Raw genomic sequence first — 25323 nt, 5'->3', positions numbered from 1 at the left:
TGAACCGGATTACATGAGTCGCTTCTGTTGCCGTGGTGCACGCTACAAGTAGCAGTAGGCAATAGTAAGGCAGAGAAAAGAAAAAATTGTGCGGCACTCACCGGTACTTGTAACAGATAACGCTTTATTCTGGGGGAACAATCATAGCAGGGAGGATGCACGCCATGCCAGGATGACGGGCTGTTTCGCGCAGTGTGCGCTTTCTCAAACCTCGGGCCCCGAGGTTTGAGAAAGCACACACTGCGCGAAACGGCCCGTCATCCTGGCGTGGCGTGCATCCTCCCTGCTATGATTGTTCCCCCAGAATAAAGCGTTATCTGTTACAAGTACCGGTGAGTGCCACACAATTTTTTCTTTTCTCTGCCTTATTATAGTAGTTATATTCTTGTGCATAGGGGGCAGTATTATAGCAGTTATATTCCTGTACACAGGGGGCAGTATTATAGCAGTTATATTCTTGTACATAGGGGGCAGTATTATAGTAGTTATATTCTTGTACATAGGGGGCAGTATTATAGTAGTTATATTCCTGTACATAGGGGGCAGTATTATAGCAGTTATATTCTTGTACATAGGGGGCAGTATTATAGTAGTTATATTCTTGTACATAGGGGGCAGTATTATAGCAGTTATATTCTTGTACATAGGGGGCAGTATTATAGCAGTTATATTCTTGTACATAGGGGGCAGTATTATAGTAGTTATATTCCTGTACATAGGGGGCAGTATTATAGTAGTTATATTCCTGTACATAGGGGCAGTATTATAGTAGTTATATTCTTGTACATAGGGGGCAGTATTATAGTAGTTATATTCCTGTACATAGGGGACAGTATTATAGTAGTTATATTCTTGTACATAGGGGGCAGTATTATAGTAGTTATATTCTTGTACATAGGGGGCAGTATTATAGTAGTTATATTCCTGTACATAGGGGGCAGTATTATAGTAGTTATATTCTTGTACATAGGGGGCAGTATTATAGCAGTTATATTCTTGTACATAGGGGGCAGTATTATAGCAGTTATATTCTTGTACATAGGGGGCAGTATTATAGTAGTTATATTCCTGTACATAGGGGGCAGTATTATAGTAGTTATATTCCTGTACATAGGGGCAGTATTATAGTAGTTATATTCTTGTACATAGGGGGCAGTATTATAGTAGTTATATTCCTGTACATAGGGGACAGTATTATAGTAGTTATATTCTTGTACATAGGGGGCAGTATTATAGTAGTTATATTCTTGTACATAGGGGGCAGTATTATAGTAGTTATATTCCTGTACATAGGGGGCAGTATTATAGTAGTTATATTCTTGTACATAGGGGGCAGTATTATAGCAGTTATATTCCTGTACATAGGGGGCAGTATTATAGTAGTTATATTCTTGTACATAGGGGGTAGTATTATAGTAGTTATATTCTTGTACATAGGGGGCTGTATTATAGTAGTTATATTCTTGTACATAGGGGCAGTATTATAGCAGTTATATTCTTGTACATAGGGGACAGTATTATAGTAGTTATGTTCTTGTACATAGGGGGCAGTATTATAGTAGTTATATTCTTGTACATAGGGGCAGTATTATAGTAGTTATATTCCTGTACATAGGGGACAGTATTATAGTAGTTATATTCTTGTACATAGGGGGCAGTATTATAGTAGTTATATTCTTGTACATAGGGGGCAGTATTATAGTAGTTATATTCCTGTACATAGGGGGCAGTATTATAGTAGTTATATTCCTGTACATAGGGGGCAGTATTATAGCAGTTATATTCCTGTACATAGGGGGCAGTATTATAGTAGTTATATTCTTGTACATAGGGGGTAGTATTATAGTAGTTATATTCTTGTACATAGGGGGCTGTATTATAGTAGTTATATTCCTGTACATAGGGGACAGTATTATAGTAGTTATATTCTTGTACATAGGGGGCAGTATTATAGTAGTTATATTCTTGTACATAGGGGGCAGTATTATAGTAGTTATATTCCTGTACATAGGGGGCAGTATTATAGTAGTTATATTCTTGTACATAGGGGGCAGTATTATAGCAGTTATATTCCTGTACATAGGGGGCAGTATTATAGTAGTTATATTCTTGTACATAGGGGGTAGTATTATAGTAGTTATATTCTTGTACATAGGGGGCTGTATTATAGTAGTTATATTCTTGTACATAGGGGCAGTATTATAGCAGTTATATTCTTGTACATAGGGGACAGTATTATAGTAGTTATGTTCTTGTACATAGGGGGCAGTATTATAGTAGTTATATTCTTGTACATAGGGGCAGTATTATAGCAGTTATATTCTTGTACATAGGGGACAGTATTATAGTAGTTATGTTCTTGTACATAGGGGGCAGTATTATAGTAGTTATATTCTTGTACATAGGGGCAGTATTATAGCAGTTATATTCTTGTACATAGGGGACAGTATTATAGTAGTTATGTTCTTGTACATAGGGGGCAGTATTATAGTAGTTATATTCTTGTACATAGGGGGCAGTATTATAGTAGTTATATTCTTGTACATAGGGGCAGTATTATAGCAGTTATATTCTTGTACATAGGGGACAGTATTATAGTAGTTATGTTCTTGTACATAGGGGGCAGTATTATAGTAGTTATATTCTTGTACATAGGGGGCAGTATTATAGTAGTTATATTCTTGTACATAGGGGGTAGTATTATAGTAGTTATATTCTTGTACATAGGGGGCAGTATTATAGTAGTTATGTTCTTGTACATAGGGGGCAGTATTATAGTAGTTATATTCTTGTACATAGGGGCAGTATTATAGCAGTTATATTCTTGTACATAGGGGACAGTATTATAGTAGTTATGTTCTTGTACATAGGGGGCAGTATTATAGTAGTTATATTCTTGTACATAGGGGCAGTATTATAGCAGTTATATTCTTGTACATAGGGGACAGTATTATAGTAGTTATGTTCTTGTACATAGGGGGCAGTATTATAGTAGTTATATTCTTGTACATAGGGGCAGTATTATAGCAGTTATATTCTTGTACATAGGGGACAGTATTATAGTAGTTATGTTCTTGTACATAGGGGGCAGTATTATAGTAGTTATATTCTTGTACATAGGGGGCAGTATTATAGTAGTTATATTCTTGTACATAGGGGCAGTATTATAGCAGTTATATTCTTGTACATAGGGGACAGTATTATAGTAGTTATGTTCTTGTACATAGGGGGCAGTATTATAGTAGTTATATTCTTGTACATAGGGGGCAGTATTATAGTAGTTATATTCTTGTACATAGGGGGTAGTATTATAGTAGTTATATTCTTGTACATAGGGGGCAGTATTATAGTAGTTATGTTCTTGTACATAGGGGGCAGTATTATAGTATAGTATTGCAGAGTGAAATCTCTGTCCCACTGTGATAAAAGTGACATTTACAAACATGAAGGTATTTAGTCAAACCTGTTTTTACCATTTGGCTATAACATGTACTTTCAATTTCTTTGACATGAGTTATGAGAGACATTTTTGTAAATTCCTAGTCTGTGAACAACAATAAATAATGTAATGAGATCAGCGTCTCCTCGTCTAGGATCTCACAGGACACGATGCAGAACTTTATCAATCCTTTAGGCTTTCTAGTATTTATGTCTTGTGTTTTATGAATCTATATATCTTGAGGAGGGCCATTTAAATCCATAGATTTTCTAGTTTGCCCATTTTTTTCATGTGTTTTATCTAACCCTTTCCTCATTGTACACCTGTATTTCTGGATGATCACTTTAGTGACCTCCATTCCTTCTGCCTTTTGTGTTGCCTTTCAGCTTTGCTTAAAGGGCACCTACCACTGCTCATTTTTTTATGCGGCTACTGGGGCGTGGAGTAGCCGGACATGAGGCTACTAGTCGCGGCTACTCCACGCCCCAGTAGCCACATTACTCCGCCTACCAGATAATCTTCGGCACGCAGCTACCAGGAGCTGCGCGCCGAAGATTATCTGGTAGGCGGAGTCCCCCGCATGCGCAGTAGTTCCGGGCCCGGAGCCGCGGCAGCGCGGACGAGGGCGCACAGCTACCAGGAGCTGCGCGCCGAAGATTATCTGGTAGGCGGAGTAATGTGGCTACTGGGGCGTGGAGTAGCCGCGAATAGTAGCCTCATGTCCGGCTACTCCACGCCCCAGTAGCCGCATAAAAAAATTAGCATATAGCTACAATAAAGTTTTCTAAAAGACACCCGGGACGTGAGGATTAGCCTAAAAAAGGGCTATCCTCACGTCCCATCCATCCACCTACCACCCCTTCTACCTTTATAGGTAGAATCGGGGTGATAGGTTCCCTTTAACAATGAAACTTCTTTAAGTTGATTATCACAGGGGCAGGGGGGACAAGTCAGGACAAGGATCGGTCGGGTCCCATAGCATCGTCATGATTTGCCCCATTGGATCTTTTGCCCCATACTGAAAAAGTAGCATCAAAACTGCAACTCTAAAACGTAAGACTCCCCCATTCTTACAATGAATCAGTGTGGGACGTACTTGAGAATGTTGAGGGACACGTTCTGCTTCCAAGGACTGTCCTTTCTCATTCCGATCCCAAAACCGGAGCGGAAGAAGAGTTCTCCAGTAGTGACCAGGTCGCACTTCTGCGAAGCCTCGAATTCCAGGACGGCAGAATCCCAGATAAAAGCATGGAGTTTACTGAGAGAGACAAGAGGACAATATTAAAGAATGTGTTTTCTGGTCCACCCTCCTTAGGAGATCTGATCCATTAGTAGCCCTGCTACAAATTTGAGCCACTGTGAGCCATTTATAATAGTGGGTTTTGTAATGTTTTATAAGATCCAATATATAGGAGGGTCTGGGTATCGCTGCAGCCTCTGCACCACCTATAACCTTGTCCCTGAACTTCTAGCAGGAAAGACCAACTCTACATCCTGTTATATCATCTTAGCAACAGGAGAACCAATAAACGGACTCTGTGGAATGTGATATACAATGTAACGTAACAATATTTATATATGTAACATTCTGGATTTTAATTTTCATGTCAATTCACCAAGAAAATATACATCAAAGTAGATGGGGCAGCTAATGTAGAGCACTAAATGGCAGTTATACAGCGCGGCGCCCCCTGGAGGCTGCGCCAGACGTTACCACTATGTCATTGTCTCACATAATGTTATGCATTCCTGTATATGGCCTGTAATAACCCAAGCGAGTAATGCAGGCAGGTGACATTCCTGGTTATAATCTGTACTGGGGTTACTGTGGTGTACATGTGCACACAATGCATGGAGATGAATGGTGGGTGGAGGGGGGGCACTTACTTATCCCGCACGGCTTGTATGGCCTCCGCCGCGCTCTCGTAGTTATGTTTCTCCATGTGACGATACATTGTGCTCAGCTCCACCTGACGCCTGAAGTAAATGTCCACAGAGCTCTGCTTGACCGTGGCGTAGATGAACTTGTCGCTGGGGTTACGGAGCTGCGAAAAATATTTTGGATATTTTACATTTTTCATTTTTTTTTTTATTTTTTTTAACTATCAATTATTAAAGGGACCTCACCTGTCGCCTGATCACGTGATCTCTCAGCTAGACCCTATTGTCTTACATACATGTAAGGAGATAATAAGCAGAGGGATCCTTAGTACTGCACACACATGTCTACAAGAGACCTTCCAGGACCTCTGAAGGTCTTCCATTAAGGTGATAGGGTGACCTATCATACAAGTGACACCTGCTCTGTCTCAAGTCCAAGGTCGCCCAGGAAGCCTCTCGAAGGATTTCCTTGTACCTTGTACGTATCACCCATGAGAAATACATGGAGGTGAGGAGATAATACACCTTGTCATCATACAGCCGCACCTATGTAATGTGTCAGGCAGTGACAAGGTCAGTCACATCCCCGCATACAGTCCCAGTGCAAACACCGGCCAGTCACGTCCCATTCACTGTAAACTCAACCTTTGATACCTGGATTCTGGAACACTCCAGCAGGACACATAGAAAACTGCAATGACATATTCTCAGCACTTTGCTATTTGCCCAGCATTCTTGTTGTGTTCATCCTGAAGCTGTAAGGTATTGTCCCTGGAGAGGTGTGTAATCAGACCTTTATATTTATACTCCAGGATTGTAATTTTTACAAGTGCACTGTAAGATGTGTCCTCACACTGCTGTGTTCTGTGCTCTGTAGCCAGTGTTAGGTATTGTCCTATGTAATCAGACCTTTGTGTATGTTGTTATTAGCAGCAGGACTGTACCAGATTTATATTCCAGAACTGTAGCTTCCCCAAATGCACTGGGGAGAGGGTTGTCCTCACACTGCTGTGCTTTTAACTCTATTTATTGAACTTCTACACAGCCCTTCCCCTCCCCCTCTGGTTAATAATACAGCAGTCACCTAGAGAAGACTGACTGTGATTACACATCTCTACAGGGGCAATACCTAACACTGCCTGCAGAGAGCACAGAGCACAGCAGTGTGAGGTCTGATTACACATCTCTCCAGGGACAATACATAACACTGGCTGCACAGAGCACAGCAGTGTGAGGTACGATGACACATCTCTACAGGGACAATACCTAACACTGCCTGCTGAGAGCACAGAGCACAGCAGTGTGAGGTCTGATTACACATCTCTACAGGGACAATACCTAACACTGCCTGCAGAGAGCACAGAGCACAGCAGTGTGAGGTACGATGACACATCTCTACAGGGACAATACCTAACACTGCCTGCAGAGAGCACAGAGCACAGCAGTGTGAGGTAGGATTACACATCTCTCCAGGGACAATACCTAACACTGCCTGCAGAGAGCACAGAGCACAGCAGTGTAAGAAAATGTCCCTAGTGCACTTGGAGAATCCACAATCCTGGAATATAAATCTGTATTTCACAGTCCTGCTGCTACTATCATACATAAGATATGATAACACATCTCCGTAGAGCTGCTAGGTGTGGAGGTGTCTCTAGTATCTATGAAGGATTTTTTCATGATGAAGAGTGTGAGATGGTGTTGGGCAGGGGTGTAGCTATGACGGGGCCCCTAACACCTCTCTACACCATAATACGTCACCAATATTATAGATTTTGCTTTTGAGCCAGGATCTGAAAGTGACATCTGGTGGTAACCATATTTCCCATAGGTTGTGATTACTACTGTCTTGTTCAGGTGTCCCTACTGTGTGCCCTACTTACCCGGGGGTCATTGATCCCAGTTATCCTCTCCTCCGGCCTGTCCAGCACCAGGAAGGCAGCCAGGTTGGCAGTGTAGGAGGCTACAATGATCATAGCAAATCCAGCCCACACCATTCCCAGGATCCGAGCGGAGAAGCTCCTTGGTGCCCCTGTGATAGAAGAAACATACGGGAAGCTGATGGATATGGGTCATTGTGGTCCTGTTAGGGGGTGCACCGTACTCCTTGTATTATATGGTCAGTGGGTGTATAATGCAGGGGAAGACTCTTATTGATGATGTGATACCGGCCTGGGAAATAACCAATCCTGACCGACCTTATTATACATTGTATTATTATACACTAGGGACAAGAAGGGAATGAAATGTGATGAGACTGATCCGGAAAATGCTCAGCAACATGAAATCTATTAGACCTCTGGGTCCCAGAGCTGAATATTGCTCTATACACAATATGCCACTAGACAGCATACAGCACAGTACTACTACTCCTATCCTGCATATATGGGCACAGCACAGTACTACTACTCCCATCCTGTATATATGGGAACAGCACAGTACTACTACTACTATCCTGTATATATGGGTACAGCACAGTACTACTACTCCTATCCTGTATATATGGGCACAGCACAGTACTACTACTCCTATCCTGTATATATGGGCACAGCACAGTACTACTACTCCTATCCTGTATATATTAGCACAGTACTACTACTACTATCCTGTATATATTAGCACAGCACAGTACTACTACTCCTATCCTGTATATATGGGCACAGCACAGTACTACTACTACTACTCCTATCCTGTATATATGGGCACAGCACAGTACTACTACTCCTATCCTGTATATATTAGCACAGCACAGTACTACTACTCCTATCCTGTATATATTAGCACAGCACAGTACTACTACTCCTATCCTGTATATATTAGCACAGCACAGTACTACTACTCCTATCCTGTATATATTAGCACAGCACAGTACTACTACTCCTATCCTGTATATATGGGCACAGCACAGTACTACTACTCCTATCCTGTATATATTAGCACAGCACAGTACTACTACTCCTATCCTGTATATATTAGCACAGCACAGTACTACTACTCCTATCCTGTATATATTAGCACAGCACAGTACTACTACTCCTATCCTGTATATATAGACACAGCCCAGTACTACTACTCCTATCCTGTGTATAAGAGCACAGTGCTACAGTGCTACTACTACCCCTATCCTGTATATATACTCTTCCCTTAGGGAAATGTGGGGCGCACAGTGTAACCTTTGCACTGGACCCCAATATGCTAGGACAGTGATGGCAAACCCTCTAGAGACCGAGTGCTCAAACTACTACCAAGACCCACTTATTTATCGCAAAGTGCCAACATAGAAATTTAATTTGTGATTAATACTCCCTGCTCTGACATAGTTTTCATTGATACCAACACCTGAGGACACCAATAAAGGAGAAAATAGAAGAAATTTGGATGATGATTGTAGCTTCCTTCCAGGGTCCCATAAACAGGAAGAATTGTCAGGGTCGGAGCAGGAGCTACAATGATAATCCACACTTTCCCACTCCTCCAGTAGTCACAGGTAGCGCTGTCAATTTAAAATAGCTCTGTGCACAGCAAGTCCTGGGCTGTCTGGGACCGCAGGAAGATACCTGGAGTCATCTCTGGTGATGGCCTGGGTCCCCACAGAGAGGGCCCTGAGTGCCACCTATGGCACCAGTGCCATAGGTTAGCCACCACTGTGCTAGGAGGCGGTGGTCAGGGTCAGGGTTGGTAGCCACTAGCCAGAGCTGGTGCAGTGAGGTAGCATAGATTGTTAGCTGTCATGTGAGTGCACTGAATTGCTGAATAAAGTGCATGAAGTATGAAGGACCACTCCCCCCCCAACAGGGGGCAGGAATGAGCATAAGCATTTACCCAGGGAAATAAATGTGGTTCATACAAAATTTTAACAGATATCACATTGGCGTTTAATAAAATCACCTTCTCCAATTCCAGAGTTCAGCAGGACCCCCCAGGAGAACCACATGGCAGAGGACAGGGTCAGCGCATCCTCCTCTTCCTCCTCTGTGTTTACTTTGAAACGGCCAAAGGGGCTGGAAGGAAAGGATATAACATCGGGTAAGTCAGGAAAGCTCTATAGTGCACAGACTGCAGATCAGGCTTATATCACATTATATAAGTCACATGTGCATTGCCATAGAGGTCACATATAGGACTGACCTGAACCGATCCAGGAGATACAACATGACAGCCACCACATGTACAGAGAGTCCAACCAGGAGCCATAGAGTACTCTGGAAGGGCTGCATGAATGAGTCCAGGGTACTCCTCGGGATTTCCTATAAGGAAGAACACGAGATGATGTAGTCTCCTAAATCATCACTATATACCGGACATCCCCAGGTGAGAGGGGTCATCTGTATCCACCCGCCCATGACCTCTGTACGGTATAACCTCCTAGTAACCCTAAGTAAACACTTCAAAGCTGAATGTTTACATTGTAACTAGAGATGAGCGAACATGCTCGTCCGAGCTTGATGCTCGGTCGAGCATTAGGGTACTCGAAACTGCTCGTTGCTCGGACGAATACTTCGTCCGCTCGAGAAAATGGCAGCTCCCGCCGTTTTGCTTTTTGGCGGCCAGAAACAGAGCCAATCACAAGCCAGGAGACTCTGCACTCCACCCAGCATGACGTGGTACCCTTACACGTCGATAGCAGTGGTTGGCTGGCCAGATCAGGTGACCCTGGGATAGACTAGCCGCTGCCCGCGCTGCTCGGATCATTCTGTGTCTGGATGCCGCTAGGGAGAGAGCTGCTGCTGGTCAGGGAAAGCGTTAGGGTGTTCTATTAGCTTACTGTTAGGCAGGAGTGATTCTCCAAGAACCCAACAGCCCTTCTTAGGGCTACAATAACGTTCTACTTTTTTTATTTTAATTTGCATCTAGTACCATTTTGTGAGGAATTAGCAGGGGGACTTGCTACCGTTGTGTTTAGCTCTTAGTGGCACACATATCCATAGCAAAGACCGAAGTGGGAAAATTTAGTAGGGGTTGGATTTCAATTAGGCACTAACTCAGTGTCATCTCATCTGGCATAGTAGTGTGCTTTGATACTTGGCTAGAAAATAGCCATAGGAGAATACAAAGAGCTTACTTACGCCTACAGTAGCGTTCTATATATTTGATTTCTGGTTGATCTGCTGGTGGCTGTACTTTCTGCAGTGCATGTACTTGCCAATTCTGAGCAATTTGTAGTGAGACTTGCGACCGCTGTGTTCTGCGCTTAGTGACGCACATATCCATAGCAAAGACCGAAGTGGGAAAATTTAGTAGGGGTTGGATTTCAATTAGGCACTAACTCAGTGTCATCTCATCTGGCATAGTAGTGTGCTTTGATACTTGGCTAGAAAATAGCCATAGGAGAATACAGACAGCTTACTTACGCCTACAGTAGCGTTCTATATATTTGATTTCTGGTTGATCTGCTGGTGGCTGTAGTTTCTGCAGTGCATGTACTTGCCAATTCTGAGCAATTTGTAGTGAGACTTGCGACCGCTGTGTTCTGCGCTTAGTGACGCACATATCCATAGCAAAGACCGAAGTGGGAAAATTTAGTAGGGGTTGGATTTCAATTAGGCACTAACTCAGTGTCATCTCATCTGGCATAGTAGTGTGCTTTGATACTTGGCTAGAAAATAGCCATAGGAGAATACAGACAGCTTACTTACGCCTACAGTAGCGTTCTATATATTTGATTTCTGGTTGATCTGCTGGTGGCTGTACTTTCTGCAGTGCATGTACTAGCCAATTCTGAGCAATTTGTAGTGAGACTTGCGACCGCTGTGTTCTGCGCTTAGTGACGCACATATCCATAGCAAAGACCGAAGTGGGAAAATTTAGTAGGGGTTGGATTTCAATTAGGCACTAACTCAGTGTCATCTCATCTGGCATAGTAGTGTGCTTTGATACTTGGCTAGAAAATAGCCATAGCAATAGGATAGCATTGTTTGGTTTTAAAAACGCAAAAAAAAACAAAAAACACAAAAAAAAACAAAAAACACAAAAAAAAACAAAAAAAAGTTAAAAAAAAAATAAAGTTATAACTCTCATTTTAAAAATGTTTAACCCGAGGGCTAGGGGTAGAGGACGAGGGCGGGGGCGGGGGCGTCCAACTACTGCAGGGGTCAGAGGCCGTGGTCCTGGGCGGGGTGAGACACCACCTGCTGATGAGGGAGCAGGGGAACGCCGCAGAGCTACACTCCCTAGGTTCATGTCTGAAGTTACTGGGACTCGTGGTAGAGCACTGTTGAGGCCAGAACAGTGCGAACAGGTGATGTCGTGGATTGCTGACAATGCTTCGTGCAATTTGTCCACCACCAGTCAGTCTTCCACGCAGTCCACCCATGTCACCGAAATCGCCACTCCTCCAGCTCCTGCACCTCAGCCTCCTCCCCCCCAGTCTGCCCCCTCCCAGGAAAATTTGGCATTTGAACCGGCATACTCTGAGGAACTGTTTTCTGGACCCTTCCCACAGTCACAAACCACTTGTCCGGTTGCTGCTGAGCAATTTTCCGATGCCCAGGTTTTCCACCAGTCACAGTCTGTGGGTGATGATGACCTTCTTGACGTAGTGGAAGTGTGTAAAGAGGTGTCCGACGATGAGGAGACACGGTTGTCAGACAGTGGGGAAGTTGTTGTCAGGGCAGGAAGTCCGAGGGGGGAGCAGACTGAGGGATCGGAGGATGATGAGGTGACAGACCCAAGCTGGGTTGAGAGGCCGGGTGAACACAGTGCTTCTGAGACGGAGGAGAGTCCTCGACCAGAACAGGTTGGAAGAGGCAGTGGTGGGGCCAGACGGAGAGGCAGGGCCAGAGCTGGTGCATCAGCGCCAAATGTGTCAACTAGTGAAGCTCCCGTGGCGAGGGCTCTTGCGGCGAGGGCTAGATCTTCAGAAGTCTGGAGGTTCTTTAAGGAAACACCGGATGACCGACGGACTGTGGTGTGCAACATTTGCCAAACCAGGCTCAGCAGGGGTTCCACCACTACTAGCTTAACTACCACCAGTATGCGCAGGCATATGAATGCTAAACACCCCACTCAGTGGCAACAAGCCCGTTCACCTCCGGCCGTGCACACCACTGCTCCTTCCCCTGTGTCAGCTGCTAGTCAGCCCCCTGCCCAGGACCCTGCCACAAAAACCCCATCGTCGCCTCCACGATCCTCCACAGCATCCACCAGTGTTCAGCTCTCCATACCCCAGACGCTGGAGCGGAAACGCAAATATAGTGCAACCCACCCGCACGCCCAAGCCCTTAATGTGCACATCTCCAGATTGCTTAGCCTGGAGATGCTGCCCTATAGGCTAGTAGAGACCGAGGCCTTTCGCAACCTCATGGCGGCGGCCGCCCCTCGGTATTCGGTCCCCAGCCGCCACTACTTTTCCCGATGTGCCGTCCCAGCCCTGCACCAGCACGTGTCAGACAACATCATCCGTGCCCTGACCAACGCCGTTTCTGACAAGGTCCACCTGACCACGGACACGTGGACGAGTGCTGCCGGGCAGGGCCACTATATATCGCTGACGGCACATTGGGTTAACTTGGTGGAGGCTGGGACCGAGTCTGACCCTGGGGCTGGTCATATACTGCCGACGCCGAGGATTGCGGGGCCTACCTCGGTCCAGGTGTTTCAGGCCTACTATGCCTCCTCCTCCTCCCACCCCTCCTCCACCTCCTCCTCCGAACTACCATCCGTGGGCACGGCGCCATCAGTCGGTAGCTCTAGGCACAGCAGCAGTGCCGTCGCTAAGCGACAGCAGGCGGTGCTCAAACTGCTGAGCCTAGGCGACAAAAGGCACACCGCCCAAGAGCTATTACAGGGCATCACGGCGCAGACTGATCTGTGGCTGGCAACGCTGAACCTCAAGCCGGGAATGGTTGTGTGTGACAACGGCCGTAACCTGGTGGCGGCTCTGCAACTCGGCAGACTGACACATGTGCCATGCCTGGCCCATGTGTTAAATCTGATAGTTCAGCGTTTCCTCAAGACATACCCCAATCTGTCTGATTTGCTCACGAAGGTGCGCCGCATCTGTGCGCATTTCAGGAAGTCCAGCCCAGATGCTGCCACTCTCAGGGCAGCGCAGCGCCGCCTCCAACTGCCCGCTCACCGACTGTTGTGCGACGTGCCCACGAGGTGGAATTCAACACTGACCATGTTATCCAGAGTTTACCAGCAGCGCAGAGCGATTGTAGACTGCCAGATGTCAACTTCCACCAGAACTGGTAGTCAGGTCAGTCAGCTTCCTCAAGTCTACAATGAGGAGTGGACGTGGATGTCTGATATCTGTCAGGTGCTGAGTAACTTTGAGGAGTCAACACAGATGGTCAGTGGCGATGCCGCCATCATCAGCCTCACCATCCCGCTGCTTGGCCTGTTGAAAAACTCTCTGGTCAGCATGAAGTCGGAAGCTTTGCGCTCGTCACAAGAGACAGGGGAAGAATATTCCCTTGTTGATAGCCAAAGCACCCTGAGGTCTGTTTCTCAGCGCATATCGGAGGAGGTGGAGGTGGAGGAGGATGAGGAGGAAGAGGAGGAGAATGTTGGCGAGACACAAGAGGGGACCATTGTTGAGTCCTTCACTGTTCAGCGTGTATGGGCAGAAGAAGAGGAGTTGGAGGAGTTGGAGGAGGAGGAAATGGACAGTCAGGCCAGTGAGGGGAGTGAATTCTTACGCGTTGGTACTCTGGCGCATATGGCAGATTTCATGCTAGGCTGCCTATCCCGTGACCCTCGCGTTCAAAGAATTTATTCCAGCACCGATTACTGGGTGTTCACTCTCCTGGACCCACGGTACAAGCAAAATCTTTCCACTCTCATCCCTGCAGAGGAAAGGAGTGTGAGAATGCATGAATACCAGCAGGCCCTGGTGCACAAGCTGAAACAGTATTTCCCTTCTGACAGCGCTAGCGGCAGAGTGCGTAGTTCTGCGGGACAAGTAGCGAGGGAGAGTAGGCGAGCAGGCAGCTTGTCCAGCACTGGCAAGGGTACGCTTTACAAGGCTTTTGCCAGCTTTATGTCACCCCAGCAAGACACTGTCACCTGTCCCCAGTCTCGGCAGAGTAGGGCTGATCTTTACAGAAAGATGGTGAGGGAGTACGTAGCTGACCATACCATCGTCCTAAATGATCACACAGCTCCCTACAACTACTGGGTTTCAAAGCTGGACATGTGGCACGAACTGGCGCTGTACGCCTTGGAGGTTCTTGCCTGCCCTGCCGCTAGCGTCTTGTCCGAGCGGGTTTTCAGTGCAGCTGGTGGCATCATCACCGATAAGCGTACACGCCTGTCGACTGACAGCGCTGACAGGCTGACGCTTATTAAAATGAATAAAGGCTGGATTTCTCAGAATTTCCAATCTCCACCAGGTGAAGGAAGCTCAACCTGAATAATTGATCCACTCCTCCTCCTCCTCCTCCTCATTTTCCTCCTTCTCCTCCTCTTTGTACAGTAAAGCAGAGGAAAATGGCTATTTTTTGACAGGGCCCACTGGCTCTTGCTATAGTACTTCATGCATTTAATTTTTCTGGAGGGCCACCTACCCGGTCCTCTGTTTGAAACAATTTTTGTGAGTGCCACATACAGGCACTCAATCTATTCCATTTTTCTGGAGGGCCACCTACCCGGTCCTCTGTTTTAAAAAATTTTTGGGACTGCCACATACAGGCACTCAATCTATTCCATTTTACTGGAGGGCCACCTACCTGCTCCTCTGGTTTGAAAAATTTTTGGGACTGCCACATACAGGCACTCAATCTATTCCATTTTACTGGAGGGCCACCTACCTGCTCCTCTGGTTTGAAACATTTTTGGGACTGCCACATACAGGCACTCAATCTATTCCATTTTACTGGAGGGCCACCTACCTGCTCCTCTGGTTTGAAACATTTTTGGGACTGCCACATACAGGCACTCAATCTATTCCATTTTACTGGAGGGCCACCTACCTGCTCCTCTGGTTTGAAAAATTTTTGGGACTGCCACATACAGGCACTCAATCTATTCCATTTTACTGGAGGGCCACCTACCTGCTCCTCTGGTTTGAAAAATTTTTGGGACTGCCACATACAGGCACTCAATCTATTCCATTTTACTGGAGGGCCACCTACCTGCTCCTCTGGTTTGAAAAATTTTTGGGACTGCCACATACAGGCACTCAATCTATTCCATTTTACTGGAGGGCCACCTACCTGCTCCTCTGGTTTGAAAAATTTTTGGGACTGCCACATACAGGCACTCAATCTATTCCATTTTACTGCAGGGCCACCTACCTGCTCCTCTGGTTTGAAACATTTTTGGGACTGCCACATACAGGCACTCAATCTATTCCATTTTACTGGAGGGCCACCTACCTGCTCCTCTGGTTTGAAAAATGTTTGGGACTGCCACATACAGGCACTATCCAAATTAAATTGTCTCCATAGCAGCCTCCACACGTTGTCTCCATTGCTACCTCCAAAAGTCGTCCATATAGCTGCCTCCATACATCGTCCCTTTATCAAACGAGGTGTGTCAGGCAGAAATTTGGGTTGTTTTCATGGATTCCACATCAAAGTTGTTAACTTTGTCGCCACCCTGCTGTGTAATCCACAAAATATACTTGCAAACTTTTACCATTTAGGGATATTATTTCAGCGCTTCTTGCGCATCTGTTTACATTCCCCTCACCCGCCATATCCTAAACTTATAAGAACGCTACTACACTTGATCTTATACAAAAGGTTCTTAGAAGTGCTGTTTGGGGAGTAGCCTAGAGACAGGGGCTTGGATTGGCGAAAGCTCGCCTGGCTGCAGAGCGCCAGCTCCATCCCAAGATCCAACTAACATAGTTGCAGCACCTTTAATCTACTACTAGTTCACTGCCTCCATAATAATAATAATAATAATCTTTATTTATATAGCGTCATCATATTCTGCAGCGCTTTACAAATCATAGGAAACAAATACAAATGTAATGTAACAGAGCACAACATTTGTATGGAACAACAGGAGTGAGGTCCCTGCTCGCCAGAGCTTACGGTTTATGAAGATGATGGGGTAACACGAGGTAAAAGAATATTTAATGGTCAAGCCATTCTTCTTAGGGAATAGAACAAAATATAATAAATGGAATTGCTGTCGCTTGAAACACTCAGCCGTCATCTTATATACCAGGTCCAGGGTGAATGGGACTGCAGAGAAGTCTGGTGCCTGTTGGTTGCTGGATAACAGATGGGAGGACGACACAGGACGGGTTAGTAGAAGAGTTAAAACTTCATGCAGTTAATGAGTGTTATAGGCTTGCCTAAAGAAATGGGTTTTAAGAGCACGTTTGAAACTTTGGAGGTTAGGTATTAGTCTGATAGTCCGGGGCAGAGCATTCCATAGAATTGGTGCAGCTCTAGAGAAGTCTTGGAGACGCGAGTGGGAGGTCCGCACTAGGGTAGAGGTTAATCTAAGATCACTGGCGGATCTAAGAGCACGGGTTGGGCGATAGACTGAGATAAGAGAGGAGAGGTAGGGGGGTGCAGCATTATACAGAGCTTTATGGATGAGGGTTATTATTATTTTAAACTGTATTCGAAAGGAGACTGGCAGCCAGTGCAGCGACTGGCATGAACTGTAAGCATACATGGTCCCCTTATCAAACGAGCTGTGTCAGGCAGAATTTTGGGTTGTTTTCATGGCTTCCATGTTAACTTTGTCGCCACCCTGCTGTGTAATCCACAAAATATACTGGCAAACTTTTATCATGTACCGATATTATTTGAGCGCTTCTTGCTCACCTCCTTTGGTTCCTCTCTGCCACCCATTGGTTTGAAGCCTGAGTCCAATTAGGGTATGTCGCCATGCCACTCTCTAGCCTGCTGCCGCTGCCTCTGCATGCCGTCCCCTATAGTGTCAGGGTCAATTATTGGATGTTTTAGATGCTATCTAGCCTCATTCGGTCACTCTGTCATGGCCATGCTGTTGCCCATAATTTTGGCATAATGGTGCGATTAGGCAGCCTCAGAGGCATCCATGCATGCTGCCCCTGCTGTTTCCTGTCCATTTCCGTGGTGTTTCCATCCTTTTCTGAGGTTCCCAGGTGTTTGGCCAAGCTTCCCTGTGCAGAGCCTTGGTCCCCTTGAAAAATGCTCGAGTCTCCCATTGACTTCAATGGGGTTCGTTATTCGAGACGAGCACTCGAGCATCGGGAAAAGTTCGTCTCGAATAACGAGTACCCGAGCATTTTAGTGTTCGCTCATCTCTAATTGTAACCTAAATTCTATACATTTTTGCCTTTGTGCTTTTCACTAGTAATGAAAATTTGGGTTTGTTTCATCGTTATTTCATGTTGTCTTAGTCTGGTTTCTGCTTTTGGCTCTTCTGCCCTTCAGGTCCCCACAAAACCAATGTCCATAATCTCTATTTACCTTCTCCCTTTATTGGGTTCCCCCATCAGGCTCTCCTTTTACTACAGTATTCTAGGTGTTTTTACTCCTCATCTTACTGTGTCAGGGGAGATGAGGTTTAGAGGGGAGATTTTACTAGCAGGTGCTACTTTATTCATCTCCTGACCTGTGGTCCTACATGTCCAGGACAGGAGCCCAGGTCCAGTTAGGGTGCTCGGAGGATCAATGTAATAGTGACAACTTCATCGGACCGGCTGTACCTACCTTTTTGACGAGGATGGTCAGCCCCTGGTACTTGAAGGGTTTGGAGAATTCGATGTACTGAGCGCGCTCGTTGTTGATGGTGAGCGGGGCGACGATCATGTCCGCCTGGCCGCTCAGCAGCTCGCCCATCATCCCGTTCCATTCCTTCTTATTACTGTTATTAACCTGCGATGAGACGGCACAAGCGCTTTATTCCTGCACCACTCTTATCAGATTAATCTAAGATGATTACAAGTGCAAGTTTATGACATTAGGAACATCTGACAGCAAAGAGTCTAAGAGGCAAAGTGAATTTGTCAGGTATTATCCCGGATTAATCCACCAGCAGCTGCACGTAATCTGACAAGTGGATGAGCCTGCGGCACGTCGTCCCACCCGGCCTGCGGGGTCACTCACTTCCATCTGGATCATATCTGTGTGGTGCCAGTCTGGGGTCACTTGTAGACCTGCTCGCTTCCCACAGGACCACCCGTGGGTGCCAGGTCACAGGAGTTACAGTAACAAGTTAGGTTCATGATATATCTATAGTACAAGATATATCATCAACCTAACTTGTCAATGCAACTCCTGTGACCTGGCACCCACGGGTGGCCCTATGGGATGCAGGTTTTATGACTATAACTATATCACCATCTCAGATTTTGGATCAGTATTTCTTCTGGGCTGGGTTGTCTTGTTCGATATATGATGGCCCATTTCCACTCTACCATGGCCTGGATGGACCAATCGTGCCTGAGGCAATAAAGACGACCATACGATGCCATAGCGGTAGTGGCTGGTGGAAGGGTTTTCCCATTTAATGGACTTATCCATGTCTAATTTTGGGGGTCTGATCACTGGGAAATGAAACTGTGGTGTTGATGTGCACCCCTGCTCCAGGTCACATCGATGACTAGGGAATCCTCATCCTTTGAGGTCATATGGTTGGGTTGTATAAAATGTGTTATAATACTAACATATAAATAACTCACCCGCTCCTGGGTGCCAAATTTCCCATCAGCCACCAGGTGAAACTCATAATTGAAGCTCATCTCTTTGGCAAGTTTCAGTAATAAGTCGATGCAGAAACCATAACAGCACTGGGGAACAGTGGGGCGACCTAAGCCCAAAACAGCTAATATCAGAATATAGCAATATCCCCGCAGTGAGAGAGTACTGAACGGATCCCCCCCACGTATTTCTAAGGGGAAAACAATTACCTGGTATCGTCTCGTTGGGTCCTAAACACGGGACCTTCTTTATTTTCTCTCCAGTTATAGCGTATTCCTCCTTACAGGAGCCGTCTGGCAGAGCCGGCTTCACATACACAAAGGGTTCCTGATGGATGGTAACTATCTGTGGGTGAAGCAATGGAGAACATGAGTCCTAATAGTCACATAGACCACGAACCCTGTAGACTGGAAGTGATAAATTCCCTTTCAGGTGTATTAAAAGTTGTCTGATAAACCTTTACCTTTAAATTTGTGGACATCTTGTAGCCTTGTGGTTTCTCCGTTTCACCACCCGGCCAAATAATTTTTCTTTCGTTTTGTAAAATCTGAGCAAAAAAATAAATAATATCACATTATCAACCTACACACTAAACAATAAGCAGAAAATAAAAGCATAAATCAACAATTAATATTAGACAAAGAGGCGAGGAGATCTTTCCTCCACCACTCACATGACTGCCCCCACCACTCACATGATTACCTCCACCAGTCACATGACTTCCCGCCACCACTCACATAACTTCCCCCACCACTCACATGACTGGCCCCCACCACTCACATGGCTGCCCTACCACTCACAGTACTGCCCCCACCACTCACATCACTGCCCCCACCACTCACATCACTACCTCCACCACTCACATCACTACCTCCACCAGTCACATGGCTGCCTCCACCACACACATAACTTCCCCCACCACTCACATGACTGGTCCAGACCTCTCACATGACTGGCCCCCACCACTCACATGACTGCCCCCACCACTCACATGACTGGCCCAGACCTCTCACATGACTGGCCCCCACCACTCACATGACTGGTCCAGACCTCTCACATGACTGGCCCCCACCACTCACATGACTGGTCCAGACCTCTCACATGACTGGCCCCCACCACTCACATGACTGGTCCAGACCTCTCACATGACTGGCCCCCACCACTCACATGACTGGTCCAGACCTCTCACATGACTGGCCGCCGCCACTCACATGACTGCCCCCACCACTCACATGACTGGCCCCCACCACTCACATGACTGCCATTGAAGATCCCGACTTGGACGAGCTTCCGGTTCTGCAGGTTCATAATGCTGTAATTAGCAAATTTCCTATCTCCGTCCTCATTAAACTCTACTCGTCCCGTTACTCCCTCAGGATACTTGGAAGACATAAGCACCCTATAGCAACAGGGTAGAGAAGGGAGACCTGTTGTTTTCATGTTTAGCATTGTTACTTTTCTTTTTAACTTACATGTATAAAATCCATTTGTGAGCCAATAATACAAGGCCTCATGATGACACTTCCTGCATAGACTTTGCTATAGATGTAGCATATGGATCTGTCACCATAAACAGCAATCCCAACCCACATCCCAACCTGTCAGGGGCCTTTCCCCGTGTTCTTTGCATCCTTTCATAGACACTTCTGCACCGTTTCTAGTGCAGGTGGAATGGTGGTACCTATAAAGCTAGCCACAATTTCCTATCGAAAGCAACCAATCCTGCCTGTTCTCAGGGGAGGATTTATCCATAATGCAAGACATACAGCTGCTTAGGACCGGCAGGTGATTTTAAAGATTCAGACAAAATGTAGCAGATTCTACAAGAACGTTGGTTTGGGGGAACACGAGAGAAACATGATTCTTTCTTAGCCTGTCCTCCGAATCCTGAATAACCATAAACAGGGCCGGTTTATGGGGAGGGTTCCCAAGGCACGCGCCCCAGGGCCACCACTGTGCACGTAGCCCAACTTCTTGCTGTGACAGTGACTAACTGGCTCTGATCTGTGAGAGGAGGAGAAAGTACTCTCAGAGAAGCAGAGCACAAGGGACTGGTGACTAGGCCATATATACAATAATATGGTGGACTTCTAAACCCCTATAATAATTGATATAAATGGACCCTGATGCTCATGATAAAAAAAAAACCAAAGCAGAAGTGTTATAATAGGAAGTAATGATTAATGTAATGGCAGAGCAGCTCCTTCTGTCTCCCCCCTCCCCCATGACTACGGTAGACATATAAGCACCTCTTAAAGAGTGGCCCTGTCTTCCATATATTGGTGTTCCCCACACAACCTCTTGGTGGGTCAGTAATATTTTCCTTTTCAAACAATTCATGGATCGCCTGAGCTGCAATGGCGACTGCGTCACTAATATGCGCGGACTCGTTCTTTCCATTGATCAGCTGAAGACCAATCACCCCTGGAGGAAGAAGAGAGAGGTCTTGTCAAAAGGTCTTCCTCACCCAACGATGAAGTCATCTTGGACCTTCCTATTTTGGGCACTACCTAAATTATTACAAAAAAAATAATCAAATCCTGGTAACCACATTACTTTACCGTCAGGGGCGTAACGCAAGGCACTTCCCGAAATCTCTCGTTCACCCACCAACCAGACGTAGCCAGGTCCGGTCATATCCAGAACAGCTGCAGTTTTATATACGGTGCTGGCATCATCCTCGCTGAAAAGAAAGAAAGTAACAAAATGGTAAAAGAACTATAAAATCCCAGAGTGGTTGGGCCCCATATGGCTGCGACCGCAGGGCGTCGGCTCCCGGTTCAGATTCTATCATTGAATGTTCCGGACTCGTTTGTTGATTGACGATTGTTACGCTACAAGTCTCAGCATGAAGCAGAAGAATCTACCTTAGAATACAAAGTCAACACAAGTGACATCAAGACACGGATCGGGGGTAGAGTTACCACATTGTTCACAGAAGAGCAGCAAACACGGGATGTTCCAGGGTCAGGTATCAGACTCCGCTATGGCATTCATCAACAACACTCATATTATATGTAAAGTATCAAGGATTTGTGAAGTGCAAAGAAAACTACATTTTTTTCCACGTCAAAAAGCTGTGGTGTGTGGCGTGCAGGTCTATTAAACCCCCCTGAGTCTGAACTTTGTAGGACCACCTTTAGCTGCGGTGAAAGGTCTGTTGTGGATGTTTCTCCCAGCTTTGCACATCTAGAGGCTGGAGATTCTCCCATTCTTCTTTGCCCATCTACAGGTTGGAGGTTCCCCCATTCTTCATTGTACATCTAGAGGCTGGAGGTTCTCCCATTCTCCTATGCACATCTGGAAACTGGAGGTTCCCCCATTCTTCTTTGTACATCTAGAGGCTGGAGGTTCCCCCATTCTTCTCTGTACATCTAGAGGCTGGAGGTTCCTCCCATTCTTCTTTGTACATCTAGAGGCTGGAGGTTCCCCATTCTTTTTTGTACATCTAGAGGCTGGAGGTTTCCCATTCTCCTGTGCACATCTAGAGGCTGGAGGTTTCCCATTCTCCTGTGCACATCTAGAGGCTGGAGGTTTCCCATTCTCCTGTGCACATCTAGAGGCTGGAGGTTCCCCCGTTCTTCATTGCACATCTAGAGGCTGGAGGTTCCCCCATTCTTCATTGTACATCTAGAGGCTGGAGGTTCTCCCATTCTCCTATGCACATCTAGAGGCTGGAGGTTCCCCCATTCTTCTTTGTACATCTAGAGGCTGGAGGTTCCTCCATTCTTCTCTGTACATCTAGAGGCTGGAGGTTCCCCCATTCTTCTTTGCACATCTGGAAACTGGAGGTTCCTCCCATTCTTCTTTGTACATCTAGAGGCTGGAGGTTCCTCCCATTCTTCTTTGTACATCTAGAGGCTGGAGGTTCCTCCCATTCTTCTTTGTACATCTAGAGGCTGGAGGTTCCTCCATTCTTTTTTGTACATCTAGAGGCTGGAGGTTTCCCATTCTCCTGTGCACATCTAGAGGCTGGAGGTTCCCCCGTTCTTCATTGCACATCTAGAGGCTGGGGGTTCCCACATTCTTCATTGCACATCTAGAGGCTGGAGGTTCCCCCATTCTTCTTTCTACATCTAGAGGCTAGAGGTTCCTCCATTTTTCTCTGTACATCTACAGGCTGGAGGTTCCCCCATTCTTCTTTGTACATCTAGAGGCTGGAGGTTCCTCCATTCTTCTTTGTACATCTAGAGGCTGGAGGTTCCTCCATTCTTCTTTGTACATCTAGAGGCTGGAGGTTCCTCCATTCTTCTTTGTACATCTAGAGGATGGAGGTTCCTCTCATTCTTCTTTGTACATCTAGAGGCTGGAGGTTCCCCCATTCTTCTTTCTACATCTAGAGGCTGGAGGTGCTCCTGTTCTTCTTTCTACATCTAGAGGCTGGAGGTTCCTCCATTCTTCTTTGTACATCTAGAGGCTGGAGGTTCCTCCATTCTTCTTTGTACATCTAGAGGATGGAGGTTCCTCTCATTCTTCTTTGTACATCTAGAGGCTGGAGGTTCCCCCATTCTTCTTTCTACATCTAGAGGCTGGAGGTGCTCCTGTTCTTCTTTGTACATCTAGAGGCTGGAGGTTCCCCCATTCTTCTTTGTACATCTAGAGGCTGGAGGTTCCTCTATTCTTCTTTGTACATCTAGAGGCTGGAGGTTCCCCCATTCTTCTTTGCACATCTGGAAACTGGAGGTTCCCCCATTCTTCTCTGTACATCTAGAGGCTGGAGGTTCCTCCCATTCTTCTTTGTACATCTAGAGGCTGGAGGTTCCTCCCATTCTTCTTTGTACATCTAGAGGCTGGAGGTTCCTCCCATTCTTCTTTGTACATCTAGAGGCTGGAGGTTCCTCCATTCTTTTTTGTACATCTAGAGGCTGGAGGTTCCCCCATTCTTCTTTGTACATCTAGAGGCTGGAGGTTCCCCCATTCTTCTCTGTACATCTAGAGGATGGAGGTTCCCCCATTCTTCTTTATACATCTACAGGCTGGAGATTCCTCCATTCTTCTTTGTACATCTAGAGGCTGGAGGTTCCCCCATTCTTCTTTGTACATCTAGAGGCTGGAGGTTCCTCTATTCTTCTCTGTACATCTAGAGGCTGGAGGTTCCTCCATTCTTCTTTGTACATCTAGAGGCTGGAGGTTCCTCCATTCTTCTTTGTACATCTAGAGGCTGGAGGTTCCTCCATTCTTCTTTGTACATCTAGAGGATGTAGGTTCCCTACATTCTTCTTTGTATATCTAGAGGCTGGAGGTTCCCCCATTCTTCTCTGTACATCTAGAGGCTGGAGGTTCCCCCATTCTTCTCTGTACCTCTAGAGGCTGGAGGTTCCCCCATTCTTCTTTGTACATCTACAGGCTGGATGTTCCCCCATTCTTCTTTGTACATCTAGAGGCTGGAGGTTCCCCCATTCTTCTTTGTACATCTAGAGGCTGGAGGTTCTTCCCTTCTTCTTTGCACACCTAGTGGCTGGAGGTTCCCAAATTCTTCTTTGCACATCTAGAGGCTGGAGGTTCTTCCCTTCTTCTTTGTACATCTAGAGGCTGGAGGTTTCCCCCATTCTTCTTTTTAGTATGGCTCTAGCTCAGTCACATTGGTCGGATAACTTTATGAAGACTCAGACTGTCACTTGTCTGGACTTATGCACACATGGATATGCTGTGACATAAACCCTTCCAAGTCCGCCCTGCTGGAGGGTGAACCGACCCAGTATCAGGTCTTCTGCAGGTTTTCCTCTAGGATTGTCCTGTATTGAGCTCGATCCAACTTCCCATCAGTTCTGAGCAGCTTCCCAGTCCCTGCTGAAGCTTGGCCTCCCACCAGCATCATGCTGCCCCCAGGCTTCACAGTGGGCATGGTGTGGACAGGGGGGCATGTAGTGTTCCCTTCACACATAGGGGCACATTTATTAAGGGTCCGTTGGGTTTCCCGAATTTCTCTGTTTTGCACTGAATTGCCCCAGGTTTTTGGCGCGCTCGATCGGATTGTGGTGCACCGGCGCCGGCTTTCATGCAACACAAATCGGGGGGCGTGGCCGATTCGGACAAACCGTGGAATTTAAAAATCAGATTGTGTCGCAAGATCAGCACTCACATGCACCAGGAAGAAGAAGGTGAATTTCGGTGGACCTGAGCAGGGAAGCGACACATGCAAGAAATCGGGCACATGCTGTAAGTGAATAGCAGCAGCTCCGAATCCTCGTCGGACATTCCGGCTCGGCGGCGTCAACAGGACGGGTAAGTAAATGTGCCCCATACATAAGACTTCTTGTGGCTTTCAGTAACGGCTTCTTCTTGCTGCTCTTCCTGTGCAAGATTTCTGGAGGACATGACTAATAGTTGTCCCATGGACAGATCCTCCTCTGAACTTGGGCATCTTGGCTGCTTCTTCATGTCTGGGCTGACAGTGGACATTGGGCG

At 46.2% G+C, this 25323-nt stretch overlaps 1 protein-coding gene across 13 annotated transcripts in view; it reads right to left on the bottom strand.

Annotated features, from left to right (window-relative positions):
• Nucleotides 1-25323, bottom strand: part of GRIN1 (glutamate ionotropic receptor NMDA type subunit 1) — a 94087-nt gene that overhangs the window by 17915 nt on the left and 50849 nt on the right. For 9 of the 13 annotated variants that reach the window (XM_072125153.1, XM_072125146.1, XM_072125157.1 and 6 more), the window contains 12 exons: nt 21477-21598; nt 21165-21339; nt 20170-20314; nt 19379-19462; nt 19125-19260; nt 18897-19039; nt 17926-18090; nt 9449-9567; nt 9209-9321; nt 7204-7352; nt 5327-5484; nt 4536-4697 (listed from right to left, as the gene is read on the bottom strand). In XM_072125153.1, coding sequence (XP_071981254.1) covers nt 4536-4697; nt 5327-5484; nt 7204-7352; nt 9209-9321; nt 9449-9567; nt 17926-18090; nt 18897-19039; nt 19125-19260; nt 19379-19462; nt 20170-20314; nt 21165-21339; nt 21477-21598 — 1671 coding nt within the window. The remainder of the gene's footprint in view (nt 1-4535; nt 4698-5326; nt 5485-7203; nt 7353-9208; nt 9322-9448; nt 9568-17925; nt 18091-18896; nt 19040-19124; nt 19261-19378; nt 19463-20169; nt 20315-21164; nt 21340-21476; nt 21599-25323) is intronic. The other 4 variants (XM_072125147.1, XM_072125152.1, XM_072125150.1 and 1 more) reach the window with 1 other exon arrangement.

Source organism: Engystomops pustulosus, chromosome 9 (assembly GCF_040894005.1).
Source record: "Engystomops pustulosus chromosome 9, aEngPut4.maternal, whole genome shotgun sequence".
NCBI classification, from domain to species: domain Eukaryota; kingdom Metazoa; phylum Chordata; class Amphibia; order Anura; family Leptodactylidae; genus Engystomops; species Engystomops pustulosus.
Note: the sequence above shows the minus strand (reverse complement) of the source record. Positions and strands in the feature narration are given on the sequence as shown.